A 15,245-nucleotide genomic window follows, 5' to 3' on the forward strand; every position below is an offset into this window, starting at 1 on the left:
ACATTGGCTTCATTGTGGCTTATGTCATACACATATCTCTGTCAACATGGATGTAGGTAGTTGAATGTTGAACTATGCAAATGTTTACAATACAGTAAGTAGATGCATACCTCTATAGCTCACTGCCGATTGCGTTTTATACGAACCATTACATTGCAATTCTGCATGGTAGACATGTCTGATAAAGTACAGCTTATCGCTGGAAAAGGTATGTTCTTAAGGTATGTTCTTAAAACCTTCAATGAAGGTCCAACTAATATGACTCACTCACCTACTTATATTTGGCTCTCCTCCCCTGAGGTTATTAGCAGTGAAGAGGAAAAAAATTAGAAAGCGCGCTGTTGGATGTTGCGTGAAGCGCTTGACAATGAATCTTTATTGACGATACAACACTGTCCTCTAGTGGTCACTCACGTACCTCATTTTATTTCACAATGAGATCAGATGTAGGCGTAACTGTATGGCAAAAATAAAATAAATAAAAAGTATACATAGGTACAAAAGTTCTAAAAGATCTGAAGAGTGATTTCCAGTTTAAGACAGCAATTGATATTTGGTCAGTTTATATCAAACATAATCATCCCCTGATAAAGATTTCTTTGTAAAGGTAATAGGCTACCAGTTTCTGATAAATTAGACAAGGTAAGGTAAAGTGCATGTGCAAGAGTAAATCCTAAATCTAAATCATTTAGTTGTTCAATACAAAGGTCAAAACATGTAAACATATTTAATATCTACAATAATATTATACATTCAGTGTCTTTTGTGCAATTGGAAAAACTTCCAATGAGAGATATTTTACAGTTCACATTATAATCAAACACATTTCTTATGTCTATTTCTCCTCATCTTCACAGTGGAGCTCTGTAGAGTCACTCAGCAGCAAGTCTGGTTTTGTCTGGGGCGTTTCCCTTGGCAGAGGTTCTAGATGTCCTGGCGACACAGAGGGCAGGTGCCAAACTCCTGGATGACTCTGGCAGAACACTGGAAGCACAGGCACCGGTGTCCACACTCCAGAGTGATGCAGGCTTTCTGGGTCAGGCAAACAGCACAGTCCTGTACAGACTCAGGGTCTGCAATCAGAACACATGTTACATGACCCGTGAGTCGGCGTGGCTTTGAAGATAGAGTATGGTGTGGCGTCCATGAGGTTGCTCACTCAAAGCATACGGGTGAGGAATGATGTACTGTACTTCAGCTATGTCCTTGAGCAAACAGCTTAGATGTTTCTGTAAATGTTTACCTGAACAAGTGTACATATTGTATGTGTAGAATGTTAGCAAAGAACATTGCTCAGCGAAATGCAGTCTGCAGGTCAGGGTGAGGGACTAAGCTTCTAAGAATACCTCAAGAGACCCATTTAACAATGTTTTCTTACTTTCCTGTCTAACTCTATCCAATACAATTACAATTAAAATGTTATATGAGTGGGACTGCTTACTTAAAACTTTTTTTTAAAAAAACAGAAACAACAATGTTTTCAATCTTTCCAAATTAAAACAATTAATCATGCATATACAACAACTGCTACTGTATGTATATTACAAGTAAATGCAGTACAGGTAAAGCAGAAATGTGCTCACCTGCTGTCTTCTCAGTGACATGACAGAGACCATAGCTGTCATGAAGACCGTCACAGTGTCTGTCATGATGGCACACATCAGAGATCTGGTTCAGATTGAAGCAGTTGTCAGAATTGGTACACGGATTCATTTGAGGAACAGGACAGGACTTTCGACTGCCTAGAGCCTCTTTCTTCTCTGACCCTACAACAATGAACCAGATGTGTGGTTAGTCAATGACAGTTGGATATTTCCCCAGCTTTTTTATCTTTTGCTACTATAACTAACTTGAAATGAAGACTAGATGCATTCCATTAATGTCTGAGCTTACCCAGTAGGAGCACAGAACAGGTCTGGCCATATATGTCAATCATGGCCCACAGAGGCTGGCTGATGTCTAGGCCCTGCAGCAGTTGGTGTTGTCGCCCATCAGTCCTCTTGAAATACATGTTACCACCACAAGAGACCCAGAACTCCAGCTCTGAGCCGGCAAGGCAGTGTGTCTCAGGTACAATGGCAGCCCAGTGCCCGGGGATCCTGGTGAGGTCAGGGATGGCCAACGAGGGCACTGCTCCAGCCACGGGAGGCACAGTGGTGAAGCCCACACGCAGGCCTCCGTGCCAGCCTAACTCACAGCGCTCCACTCTCAGACATACCCGCTCCCTCACCCGTACCGGCCTGCTGCTGAACACCAGGCCATGCCTGAATGAGCGCCCAGTCCTCTCTGCCCGTCTGGCCCCTTGACTCAGGCTCACCAAGGCCCCCATCGCCTCCCTGTGGAAGGTCAAAGGGCCCAGACAGCGGGCTCCACAGATGTGTGGCAGCTCGCACTCTGCAGGAGATACAAAGATGAACTTGAGTTAATCATTGGAATCTTTCCCAGAGATGAAAAAGAAAGACAAAACAAAATAGAAAGTGAACATCAGTGGCCTGGGGTGGTCTAGTGGTCTAGCACCGCGGTCTACAGTGCACACATTGTACGGTCTACAGTGCACACTATATACTATATATATGTATATATACTGACATAAAGTAGGCATGGGTTCAAATTCGGCCCATGCCCTGCTGACATGCCCTCTTCTCCTTACTTTACTGTCTATCTTCACTATCTCTATCTAATGAAATGAAAAATATGAGTGGGACTGCCCCACTCAGAAAAAAAATAACCTTAAAAAAAATGTGTGACAGAAAACATAACTGAAACTGAAACATAAACCTAACCCTATAAACCCATAAACCTAACCCTAACCCATTTACATTTAATCTCTGGAATCAGGTATTAAAGACCTTTGTATGATAAAAAAACAAAACAGAAAGTGAACATCAGATGGTGACAGAGAACATAACTGATCAGCCGGTAGAGCCGGTAGAGCAAGGTTGCAAGGTCGCAAGATCGCAAGGTCAGCAGCTCGGTGGTTCGAACCCCGGCTAGCCATGTGTCGAAATGTCCTTGAGTGAGGCACTGAACCCCTAATTGCTCCAGGGTTGCCTTCTATGGCTCTGACCCATTGTATAGAGCATAAATACATTTAGTTGTACTCTGTGCAATGACAAAGGTTGAATCTTCATCTTCTTCTTCATCATCAACAACATAGATTGATTGCATCAGTACAGAGGTATCTTTTGTCAGAGCATCGTAATGACAACAAACGACCAGGAAATTATTTGTTTAGGTTCTACCATTACAGTAGTTGTTACAAGAAGTAGCCATTCACTTTCTTGTAAATTCAATCATGCAATTCCGTACTGCAGACACTGTTAAAACTTAGAAGACTTTAAAGAGTTACTACAGGACCTACAATTAACAGCCAATTTTGGCTCAAGTGTTGACTGTATGGTTGATTATGTAATGTTAATCGATTTATTATCTCATTAGACCACACAGTCCTCAGTTTAAGGCTTGTATAAGCTTTTGCTCATGGGAGAAGACCCTCTCTGTCCTCCATCAGGTAAAACGGTGACCGTTTTTAGGACTAGTGGCTGAACATTTCCTGTAGCATCTCTTTAATGAATGTTGTAATTCAGATTTAGGTAGGTCAGTTTCATTTTCAGCTAGGGCTTTGTCTTTGTCACTACCAACAGAAAGAGAATTGTGTTGATAGATAAATACAGGAGGGTGAGTTAGCTAGTGTAAACAATGTCCTTGTTTACTCAACATTCTCATTCACAGTGCCTGATTCAACATGACATCTATCTATCTCCATGCTTTCTCTTCATCAAATCTTGTGTTTTCAGCTAGTGTCTAAAATGTTAATTTATAGCCCCTGGAGAGCAAATGTACTGTCAGTGATAAACTAACTGGCAAGTCAGGCCATAAAATATGGATGATTGCCAAAAAGTAATCGCTTTCATCTGTTTCCAATAAAACAGTCACACCTCACATTCAAGGTAAACCACTCACCTTCCTCTGATAGGATGCTTTATCTAAGGATTAGCATTATGGGTGATTGGCCTTTACTGTAAACCTGCTGAGAATCTGGATGCATTTCCAGGAATTACCTTCTTGTTGCATGGATTCTTAATAGGACTGGTTGTTAAAATCCCTAAATATTCAGCACAACAATTGAATACATGTAAAAGAGGTTCAGCCCCCTCCCCATTTCTTTCTTCCATTAGCTACTACATCCTTTGTTTGATACGATACAGTCATTTAATTGCTTATATAGACAATGCAACTGTAATAATGCAAAAAATTATATCATAACTCATTAAGCCACTGTCAAGTAGCACAACAGACCACATAACCACAGAGATGTCCAAATATCAATATTGTATTGCCGAAATGATTGTAGATCTAAATGTGAACTTGCTACAGTATAAGACTATTACAATAGTGTCAGATTTTTGTTTGTACATATAAAAAAGAAACCATTCTTACCAGAATTTCTGCTAATCATCTTATTCACCATCTTGAAAAGTTGTTGTTAGTATTGTACCTCCTGTGAATAACTGCATGAGTCCTCTGTCAGAGCTAGTTTGTGTTCTTCTGTGGAGGTGGGAGTGTCAGCTGGCTTTATAAACCTCGACACATGTGCCTGGTTTATACACAAAACACTACTCATCACCAGAAGAGAACGAGAAGGGGAGGGCTAAGGGGAGGGACTGCACTCTGGAAAAGTACCTAAACTCTAGATTAGGAAGAGGTCCTGCCTTCTTTTAACTAGGTGCCAGCTCACATGTCTGAGTGTGCTTTCTGTGTTCATGTGTGATTGTATTCCAACAAATTCACATTCATGATCTTTCTTTGTCACTGCATCCTGTTTTCACAACCCTAACCATACTCCTCCTAACCCAACCTTACAGCAGGATTTTCCAATGCTCAACATTTAATTTATTTAATTATTTAATGTAATGACTGATACACAGCAATTTACATAATTATTATAGTAAGGTTACAGTCTATTACAAACAGGGATTGATATTGATGGAAGTCTAAAAACGGGCATAAAAGGAGTTTTGCAGAAGCAGAGAGCAGGAGAAGCAGTCCTCCTAATACTTTAAATATCCAAAAGGAAATCCCCCAGAAAGGAGACCTAGATCTGATCTAGTGCTCATAGTTAGTAGATGGTTCATTATATGATCCTGTTCACCATCTGCATCTGTGTCAGGAGCCTGGTGGGAATTTCATTAAAATTACTATCTATATCAGTGACAGGTTGACAGGTTATGTGTGTGGAGGTTATCACAACTACAAACCGGTGACAAAATCCACTTTTTTTTTCATCCAAGTATCAATCTTACAGTGTGTGCCCTTAGAGCTTATGGACTCAGTATTTGTATACAGTCAGGTTTTAGAAACTATTTTTTACAACTCAATGAAATATAGTTGACCATAATAATTTCAATAGCAGGAATGGATTAGCATCAGCCTCAATCTTGACAAGAAAGACAATCTGGTGTAACACTGTTCCAGAATCCGAATGATCACTCCACTGTTGGCAAGCCTATTTTTTTTCCAATCTTTAATATAATTGTAGGCCCCCATCCACTACTATGCATGCTTTTGTGATTCTATAAGGGGGAGAGTTGTTTGTACTTCTGCTCTAACAACATTCTAACAACATTCTAAATTGCCACAGTAAAACTCTTTTAATAATAACAGTAGTGTAGTGTACTTGAAAAGAAAAGGTTATCTTAACTACCTCCAATGTGCCAGAGTAATAATTTAATTTCTCTTTCCATTTGAAACATTAAGCCTGAAAAACACCTCTGCAGTAGCTCAAACATAAGGTATTGATTCAGTGCTGACGTCGTCTGATAAGGTTTTCTTTATTGGGTCATTCCAGAATGCATAATATGTTCATATGCTTTTCTAAACTATTTTTCTACTTTTCTAAACTGTATTTTCAATTGTTATATAAAAGCAAAACAAGAAAAGTTGATCCAGTCTATTTCAAACCTTTTAAACTACTTTTTCCAAAGATATATTATATTTATTTAAAAATATGGAAAGGTTCCCACAGGAAATATTTTAATCAGCCAACACAAAATCATATTGACACATCAAATAACTAACCTCTAAAACATTCTAATGTGGCTACTGAAAACAGTAAATTGTTACAACTTTTTTTTTTAAAAGACGTGTATTTTCGCTGCCCCCTAATGGAGATTGTCCAGTGGTCATGCAGCACCATGTGACAGGAAAGAAATTCCCAAATCACGTCACTCTGTTGGAAAGTTACTGGAGAGATGAGCAATGTCGTGTGGCCAACAGGCATACAGTGAACACTGACACCAGACAGACAGACCAGACAGAGAAAGGTCCGAAGATTTTCATTGACAAATCTTATGTTCTCGTGTGACAACTGTCTTCTCACGTTGAATGTACCTACTTTTGACAAGGGCTTGCGTGGACATATCTGAATTTCCTCATTCTGACATTACATTGTATCCAATGTTACATCCAAAAGTGCTTCACTGATGAAAGAAACGAACACGAAGTCTCACGAGACAGGAAGTCTCCCCCCCTCCTTAAGCATTACATTTCTTGTAGCTCACTATTAACTTTCTTTACATCGGTTGTCTTCGAAGATTGAATATTAACTTGTCACTTGTTCTGAGAATAATCGGGTTTGTGTAATAACCAAGTTGCTGTTTCTCTACCAATTATGTTGCAGTCAGATAGACAATAATAGAGTTGTCATATAACAAAAAACGCTCATTACAAAGCAAACTTACAACAAATACTCCAGTAGACACTTGCATTGTGCCTTCTATAACAATTAGCCCCACATATGGATTAGAAATAATTAATCAGAAACTGGGAACCTACAATACACTACAATACAACAGTACTAAAACACCAAGTAAAGAAGATAAATACAAAACATGAGAAAACACATTAGAGTTTAATAGCCCATGGATACATTTACAGCTGTTTTATAATTTTCCCTTCCCAAGCAATATTTAATTATCCCCAAAGTCCACTGAATTAACTTCCTTTTATTGCATTATTATTTATGTAAACAAAGAGTCCCACACAAGTCTGTAGACCTTGCCTCTCCGTCAGCCCAGAAGAGTCCCAAGAAACTAAAATATGATAATAATAATAATAATAATTTCATTTTCAATCAGTGAAAGACAATCCCTATTCAACAACACAATTTAATGTACACACATTTTTCCTTATACTAGTAAAGCTGGTAGCTGGTAAAACATGTTTCTTTTTTAAATTAGGCTAAGTACACATTCAGTGATTTAATTCAGATAATTTGTGTTCTTAGTTGTACATACATAGCTATAATTTGGAATTGGATGCACATTCAGATGTATATACCCTCTAAATAATATTCAAATCATTTTATGTTTTAAATCAATTAATCATGTATTTATTGTAGATCATTAAATACATTTGAATATCGACAAATTGTTTATTCTTTGACTGTAAGAGTATGAATTGATGTAGAGAAATCACAACATTATCATAGAAATTATAGAGGACAAATCCAAATAATGCAGAATCAGAATCAAACTTACATCAACAGAGGAATCCAAATATTCCAACACATTTTCTTTTTTTGTGTGTACAAAATTCGCAATATCTTAATGATGATAAACCTGGCACAGAGCTGTAAAATAATGAAACCAGACATGGCTACTAATCCACCACAATATCAGTATCTCTCTGAATCCCTGAGTCTATGTTAGGTTTTCTGTTACGTTCGCCTCTGCCTCACCACAGAGGGCCAGCCATGGCAGGTCATCAAAAAGCAACTTGTTCCCACTCCACCTGTTCAAAACACTATTAATCTGCTGCCTTCCAATAGAAGCCTTAGCTTGGACCACGGAGCCAATAGAAATACATGGGAGCTGTGAGACCCTGACCAATCCTGGCCAGCATTCTAATGTGGCCTATCTTTATCAAGGTGCCACTCCACTTCAAGATACTGCTTATTTATGAGAGAGCAGGGAGGAGGTATTTGTCTTGAGGGGCAACTGTTATCGCTGTTTCTTAGGTGGCCTAACACCTGATGTTAATTTTGGAAAAAAAACATGTTCAGTACAATGGCGCAAAGCAGGTGAAGGAGGAGACTGAAGAATGGTTTGAAGCTGGCACCTGCCTTCTGTTGTAATAGCCAGCTTGAGGGTCAGTGACCTGGAGTACATTGTACTAAAGGTAGGGAACATTGGCATTATTTGAACACTGGCAATTATTTCAATAACCAAAAGACGGTGGATTAAGAAATAGGAAGGCATCAACAAGGCATCAACAATCCAATATTCCTCCAGTCTTGGTGAGAGAGGTGAAGGTGAACTCTTGTGAACCACACAGGGTCTTTTCATGACTGGACCTTATTAGGTGAGTTTGTGAAATCTAGAGGTGGAGGCACTTCCCATGGATCCCAATATACCGGGGTCTTTCCTGTTCAACAACAGCCTGAACCAGTTCCCCTCGGACCTAAAAGCACCCGTGTGTCAGTACTCAGTGCCCAACTCCTTCTACAAGCTCAACCCGGGCCTGAACAGCCAGCTGCCGGGCACACCTCACGGAATCAGTGACATCCTCAGTCGCTCCATGTTGGCTGCGTCCGGTACCACCACCCTGCTCTCTGGATACTCCAGTATGGGGGGCTTTGGCCCCACGGTCACCTCTCCAGGGGTCTACTACAACCGTGACTACAACCCCTCACTGGGCGGCTTCTCCAAGGCTGGCGCTGAGTGCCCCATGAAGGGTCGCAGTGGCAGCTGCTGGGGAGAGAGCGGGTACGAGTGGAGAGGAGGGAGGCAGCAGTGCTCTAACAGTGAGTTTATCTATCCCAGCCTGAACTCAGCACTGCATCCAGCTGATCAGCACCACTCACTCACGGACTGATTGAGCCATGACATTGGCTATTCACAATCTATGATATTATAGAATACCTTATATTAAGCATAATAATTTTCTCTTTTCTGACAGCTCAAACATATTTGTTGATTGTAATCGAGTAAATTACTCAATAATTAGGTATTAAATGATTACTCAAAAAGGGTAAGAAAAAAAGAAACAAATTAATAAACCAGAAACATGAAAACTATTATAGAATTTGTTCATAATTCGAGATAATCACATTTAATCAAGGTAATCACTATCCATTTCAGAGGAATACGGAAAAATGTATCACTCTTTTAGAATTCTGCTGATTCATTCACGTGGCACATCTGTGTTTAATTATTTTTTCCTATAAAGCAAGAATAATGTTGTACACAAAATAGTTTTATATTATATACAAATCATTGTATAACATTGGACACAAAATGAAAGTAATAAAGTCTATGGCTACTAATGTATTGTCTATCAGACAGACAATGCATTTTTGTTTCGAAGGTCATCACTGTCATGTTATGAGGTATCATTTTCTAATTGTAACATTGTTTTATTCTGTTCTTAGATATCCTGTAGGAGAACAAAATATTGTTCAGTCTAATTTCATAGATGTATGTTCAATAACAACATTTAAATACAAAGCAGGCACACATATTAACACCCTAGTCTAGTAGAATACAGTCTCTCAAAAATACAATGAATTTTGTTATGTGTATTTCATGACGATTTTACATGTGACGATTTAGCACATTCGTGCATTTAGATTTATACTGGTCCCCCCTAATAGAGGAAGAAATATTGACTAAATATGATATACATACAGGTAGAGAAACGGATCATTGTATAAAAATAAAATGTAAAAATAGTCAATTTCTTCTCTAAGCTCTATATAAACTGAAGACAGGGATGCTTTAATTCCATGTAAAAGCAGCATTGTTTTGTTTTCTTGTTTCCAGACAATGGGCATCTAGAGGAGATGTCAGGCAGAAAGAAGCACACCAGACCTACGTTCAGTGGACATCAGATATTTGCTTTGGAGAAAACCTTTGAGCAGACCAAGTACTTGGCCGGGCCAGAGAGAGCTAGATTGGCTTACTCCCTGGGGATGACAGAGTCACAAGTCAAGGTAAAACTTAAGCCAACATACATGTAGGTCTATATTCAAGACAGACAGGCACTGTGGATTGATGTTGTAATGACTAAGTTGTATAAAAACACATCATTTAGATAATACACCCCACTAATTAAATATATATATATATTTTTTTTTTATATCAGGTGTGGTTCCAGAACCGACGCACTAAGTGGAGGAAGAAGAGTGCTTCAGAGCCAAGCTCTACTCAGGCCATAAGAGGTGAAGAGGCCTCAGAGAATGAGGTGGAGGACGAGGAGTATAACAAGCCCCTGGACCCCGACTCAGACGACGAGAAGATTCGACTGCTCCTGCGCAAGCACCGCAGGGCCTTCTCTGTACTTCGCCTTGGACCACACCACGTCTGACACACACACGCACACACAAACGCTTGCACATGTGTGCACACACACACGCACGCACACGCACAAACACACACACACACACACACACACACACACACACACACACCTGTGCATGCTGTAGCAAAGGTTATCATTAAAATAAATTATTTTGCAACACAGACACACAAATAAGCATTTCAGCATGTTCAAAAAGAGGCCCTGTAAATGAAAAAGGATATAATGCTTCTGATAACAAATGTAACCATGAAATGAGGGGTGGGACAGTGAAACAATGTTTACTTTTTTGAATTCCATAACCATTTTAAAGCAGAATTTTACCCTGTAATCCAGTGTATTTGTTGTTTTCATTATTCAGTAGTAGACATATTCACAAAACATATTGCCCATTTGATTTAATTCCTACAAGCAAGAGCTAGGCGTGCTGCTCTCTGGGAATCATTGGCATAGTAGAGCAGAGACGGAGTGCAAAAACTCTTGTCTGATGTATTGTAACGCAGTATGAGACTTTTTTAGGAGGTAAACACAGACCTCACTTTTCGATATCTACAATATAAATCCACGCCAAATGCTGGCAGTTCAAGACAGTATGCATTTTGGATTGACCAGAAATAGACATGAAAATGGATTTCGGGTAAACTTCCCCTTTAATGTTAATACCCATCCGGAAAACCTGAGTGATGCAGCTCATAGTACTGTGCTTGTTTTCTTTGAACAGCAAAAATACTTCAGGTCAATGAATTTAATCAATCATATTAAATGGTTGTACTGTAATACTTAAGGTAAGCCCTCGCACTGAGATTTTATTTTGGCTTTCTGGCTAATGGGATGCAGACCTGCGAGCTTTCAGTGTATAAGGACTTCTGTACATCAACTTCAGTTATCTATGAACAGTGTAAATGATATTGATATTGTACAATAAATTATTGTGAATTATTTATTGAATACAGTGGTAATTGTGTCATAACTTGGTTTTAGTAACTTTTCAGAAATAAACAAAAGAAAACAACTCTGGTTTCTGACATCTAAACCCGTACATGACTATATCAGGTATACAGCAGAGAAGTTGGCAGATCGCAACAAGTGACAGTTAAGACTAATCAGCAGTAAGGAACACTCAATCATGAAAGAGAAGTAAAGGGGTCAAAGGCCAACACCAGTGTGATTTAGGCTGTTACCAAGGTGCTGAAGCTTAACTGTATGGAGTAGAAGACAAACACAAAATCAATGTCAGTATTCTATTTCCTTCACTAGTTAAATATCACACACCACCCACAGCCCAGTGACGTGTAATTAGGGCAGATGGTACGGCAACTGAGGGTGTGCCCAACACCAGGGGAATTCTGCATTGAGCTTGCTTACAGTTGAACCAATGATTGAATGAGCCTAAACATCAACAGTATTCAACACCCTAGCATTCAGAGTTATGGTGTTCCAGCTGAGTGGAGGATACAGTCTGGTGAAAAGGGCATGTCGGCAATTCTCAAGTCATTTGAAAGCTTACAATCTGCACTTTCATAATCTGGAAACAACTGAAAAATGCCCTACTTGAGGACTTTTTAACCAGATCCTGTCACATAAGTCAACAACACCATCACACAGATTACCAGCTTTGCCGTTGTGGAAATAGAGAGACATAATAGTAGTAAATGCTCAGAACCAAGACATGAGAACCAAGACAGACTCTCGAGCCACATTGATATCAGTTGTTGGCAAAGTCAGATCTCTGAATAAACTGTTGATAAATCTCTTGTGGTCGTTTTAGGGCTGTACCAGTTGTTCAATTTTGCATATTTGAGGTCAACAGGACTCTGCAATTACTAATGTTTTGGTTAGCAATACACATTGCAGTTGCTCCCAATCTGTACTTTTTCTGCTGATAGTACCTTTGCCCAGCCCATGGCACTGAAGATGAATGGGAGGCACTGGTATTGAATCCACATTTGTCTTCTAAAATGCAATAATGGTGAGGATCGGACCCAGAGCAACTCACAATTTCAGTTGGCTTTTTCTTTCTTGACCCTTAAAGGGTATTGATCTGAACAGCATGCCCAGTTCTAACTGTCCGAAATAGCCGGGCCATTCCACCTTGAGAGGGCAGGTTTAATCTCTCATCTATTTCAGACAAAATCCTATCAATAGGCAGTTTCACTTTTTCTTACTGCAACCAAAGAAGCATGGCTCAGACTCTGAGTTGAATTCTTAAACCATACAATGAGAATAAATTACATGGAAATATTATTCAGTGGGAATACTGGCTGAGTGAACATGTAGCAACACTATAATGAAATTGAAGTGTATCTAACATGACCTAACCAAAGTTCCTTGTAGTGTTGTGTAGGCTAGTGTTTCTGTACAACAAGTCACAAGCTGACAAGAAGTGTATTAGGAGAACATATTGATATTGTTTATGGAAAGCCACAGACTCAGGTGGCCTGTGGTATGTTATACAGTATGTCAGGTTCATCCAGTGCGGCTGGTACACTGAGGAAAAAGGATTAGTTATAGAAATCACGTGATGATCTATGACTGAAAGGAAAAGTGAAAGAGCAATCAGTGTTACCTGCAAAAAGCAAACTGATGTGTTGGCACGACTGAGAGGTGTCAGCCATGAGCAAACAAAGGAAGCTGTACTGTAGCAAAGCGACTGACACTGACTTTGATAGAAATAATCGAATCTATGGAGAACAATATGATATCATGATTGCAGAGATCAACATTTATTTACAAAACTGGAATAATTACAAGAAAGTAGTGTTTGTTTGTGTTCGACCAGAAATGACAAATTACATTAGTCCACTCAATCTAACCATACTGCTGGCCTCATATTGAACTCCAAAGCAAGAGCATTCCCTGGAGGTGTTAGAATATGTGGACCATGCCATGAATCAACAACTACAAGTCTATTATTGACAAGTGAGCTTCGCTCTCTCCACTCAGACACATACATTATTGATTGGGAACACATTTAAGGAAATTTGAGTGTGCTCTGATTAGAGGGATAAGCTATACCTATATTTGAACAACCACATAGTCAATCACAAATGTATGTGAATACTCAGCATTTAAAAAAATAAAATAATAATAATAATCATTGATCATTTCTGAGTCTTTAAAACTGTAAATTATCTGTAAAAACCTAACAATCAATAAGAAAACCACAAGTATATTTTTTAAGTCTTTGAATTAGTCCTTACTACAGCAAGATGATACAAACACACCAACAATCCATACAAAATACAGAGACGATGCTACAAGACCAATAATGAAACACAAGATATATAGTCAATAAAATAATTACAGTACAACCAAAATAATACAGTGGCTGTGTACAGTGTGTGTGTGTGTGTGTGAGAGAGAGAGAGAGAGAGAGAGAGAGAGAGAGAGAGAGAGAGAGAGAGAGAGAGAGAGAGAGAGAGAGAGAGAGAGAGAGAGAGCATGAGTGTATGTGTGCGTGTGTGTGTGCGTCGCTGTGGTGTAAATCATCCATTCCTGATACATTCGTATTAATTTTAGAGTGGTATGATAAATGTTTTTGCTGACATGGCAATGGAGTGAAGGTAATCACTGTAGCATAAACAGTCCTGCAGATTCTGGCATTTAAAACATTACACAAGGGTAGACAGAAACAAACACACAGTATTAGTAATCAAAATAATAACACAATCAAATCTAAATGTGCTAATAAAAATAAATGGAAAGATAATCATAAGAGCTGTTTGGTTCAATGAGTCTGCCATAGTTTGTGGAATAAAGCACTTCATGGTAAAAACAGTATACGTACCACAAGCTAAAAACAACTCTTGGTGGTATCCATAATGAGTTGGAGGGCTGCTAAATTAAATAATATCACTGACTATGAATGCATAGCCTACCCTATCATGTTCAAACAGATTGGATAAGGCTGTTGACAACATTACATATGCTGTCACACAATAGTAGTCGATTTGTAATAGCATTCAAGTTAAGTTTAAGTTTAAGGTGATATTTGTAATCACTCTAGTGAAATAAGGAAAAAGCCTCTGTTCCTTTTGTGTAATTACAAGAATGCTCAATAGAGTGGTGGTGTTTCTGCTCTGGTACCCTGTCCACTAACAACTAAGAGTTGAACCATATCTTTGTATTCAAACATGGGCTTACTCCATAATCTCTCAATGTACACTGGAGAGTATGACCATTGACCAGCAGGGCGGGAAAGCAGGACCGTGTGATAATCAGCATTCACCAGCATGTAGATGTTCTAGCTGAAAGTCAGAGATAATTCATGGCAGAGGTCCAATGGGGAAGATTTCCATATTTCATACTGCCCTGGTGGGCACTTGTGTCTGAATATGGCCCCAGTGGTCTTCTCAATTCTGATATTGATTTAAACTGAGGCACACTGTAACAACACAGTTGAGGATGGGAGCAGGTTAGGAAAACAACTCAATATGGCTTTACAGGGGCTAATGGAGCATTTTCTTGGAAGTAGAAGACTGTTCCAAGATCTGACAAACAGTAACTACGTGAAATCAATTTACCAAAAGATACATGGGGTCTGTGGGAGGAGAGTAGCACCGAACAACATGAGTGCACAGAGGAACATAATACTCCCTTTGACACCTCGTCATCTATGAACAAGCAGCCCTCTTATCTTACTACATCTCTATACTCACCAGGGAAAGTTGGCCAAACATGCTGACAGTGCACTAAAATAGCAGCATCTGTATGTGTTTCTTATTTTTTGTTTTTATCATGCTCATCATTGATAGCAAACTGTTAGAAAATAAATAGGTTAAAAAAAAAAAAGATTGAAAAAAAAGAAGTTAAAAGCATGTATGCATATTCCATTCAAGGATGTCAGTAGGAATGAAGAAGGTCAATACTTAATTGTAAACCCTTGACAC

At 39.0% G+C, this 15,245-nt stretch overlaps 2 protein-coding genes across 2 annotated transcripts; one reads left to right on the plus strand and one right to left on the minus strand.

The window, feature by feature from the left end:
- Nucleotides 1-499: 499 nt before the first annotated feature.
- On the minus strand, nucleotides 500-4,522 carry LOC308157680 (E3 ubiquitin-protein ligase NEURL3). Its single transcript, XM_080531286.1, has 4 exons — nucleotides 4,441-4,522; nucleotides 1,894-2,394; nucleotides 1,584-1,766; nucleotides 500-1,073 (listed from the first exon to the last, which is right to left on the minus strand). Exons 1-4 carry the CDS (start codon nucleotides 4,469-4,471, stop codon nucleotides 925-927), a joined length of 864 nt encoding a protein of 287 aa, XP_080387412.1. The 5' UTR covers nucleotides 4,472-4,522; the 3' UTR covers nucleotides 500-924.
- A 3,875-nt stretch (nucleotides 4,523-8,397) lies between these two features.
- On the plus strand, nucleotides 8,398-10,365 carry nkx6.3 (NK6 homeobox 3; the record flags this gene model as incomplete). Its single annotated transcript, XM_080531288.1, has 3 exons — nucleotides 8,398-8,803; nucleotides 9,822-9,991; nucleotides 10,144-10,365. The coding sequence occupies 3 exons, from the start codon at nucleotides 8,398-8,400 to the stop codon at nucleotides 10,363-10,365; spliced, it is 798 nt and encodes a 265-aa protein (XP_080387414.1).
- Nucleotides 10,366-15,245: the final 4,880 nt, after the last annotated feature.

The sequence above is a fragment of the Nansenia antarctica genome, assembly GCF_963989245.1.
Source record: "Nansenia antarctica genome assembly, chromosome: 5".
Taxonomy (NCBI): Eukaryota; Metazoa; Chordata; class Actinopteri; order Argentiniformes; family Microstomatidae; genus Nansenia; species Nansenia antarctica.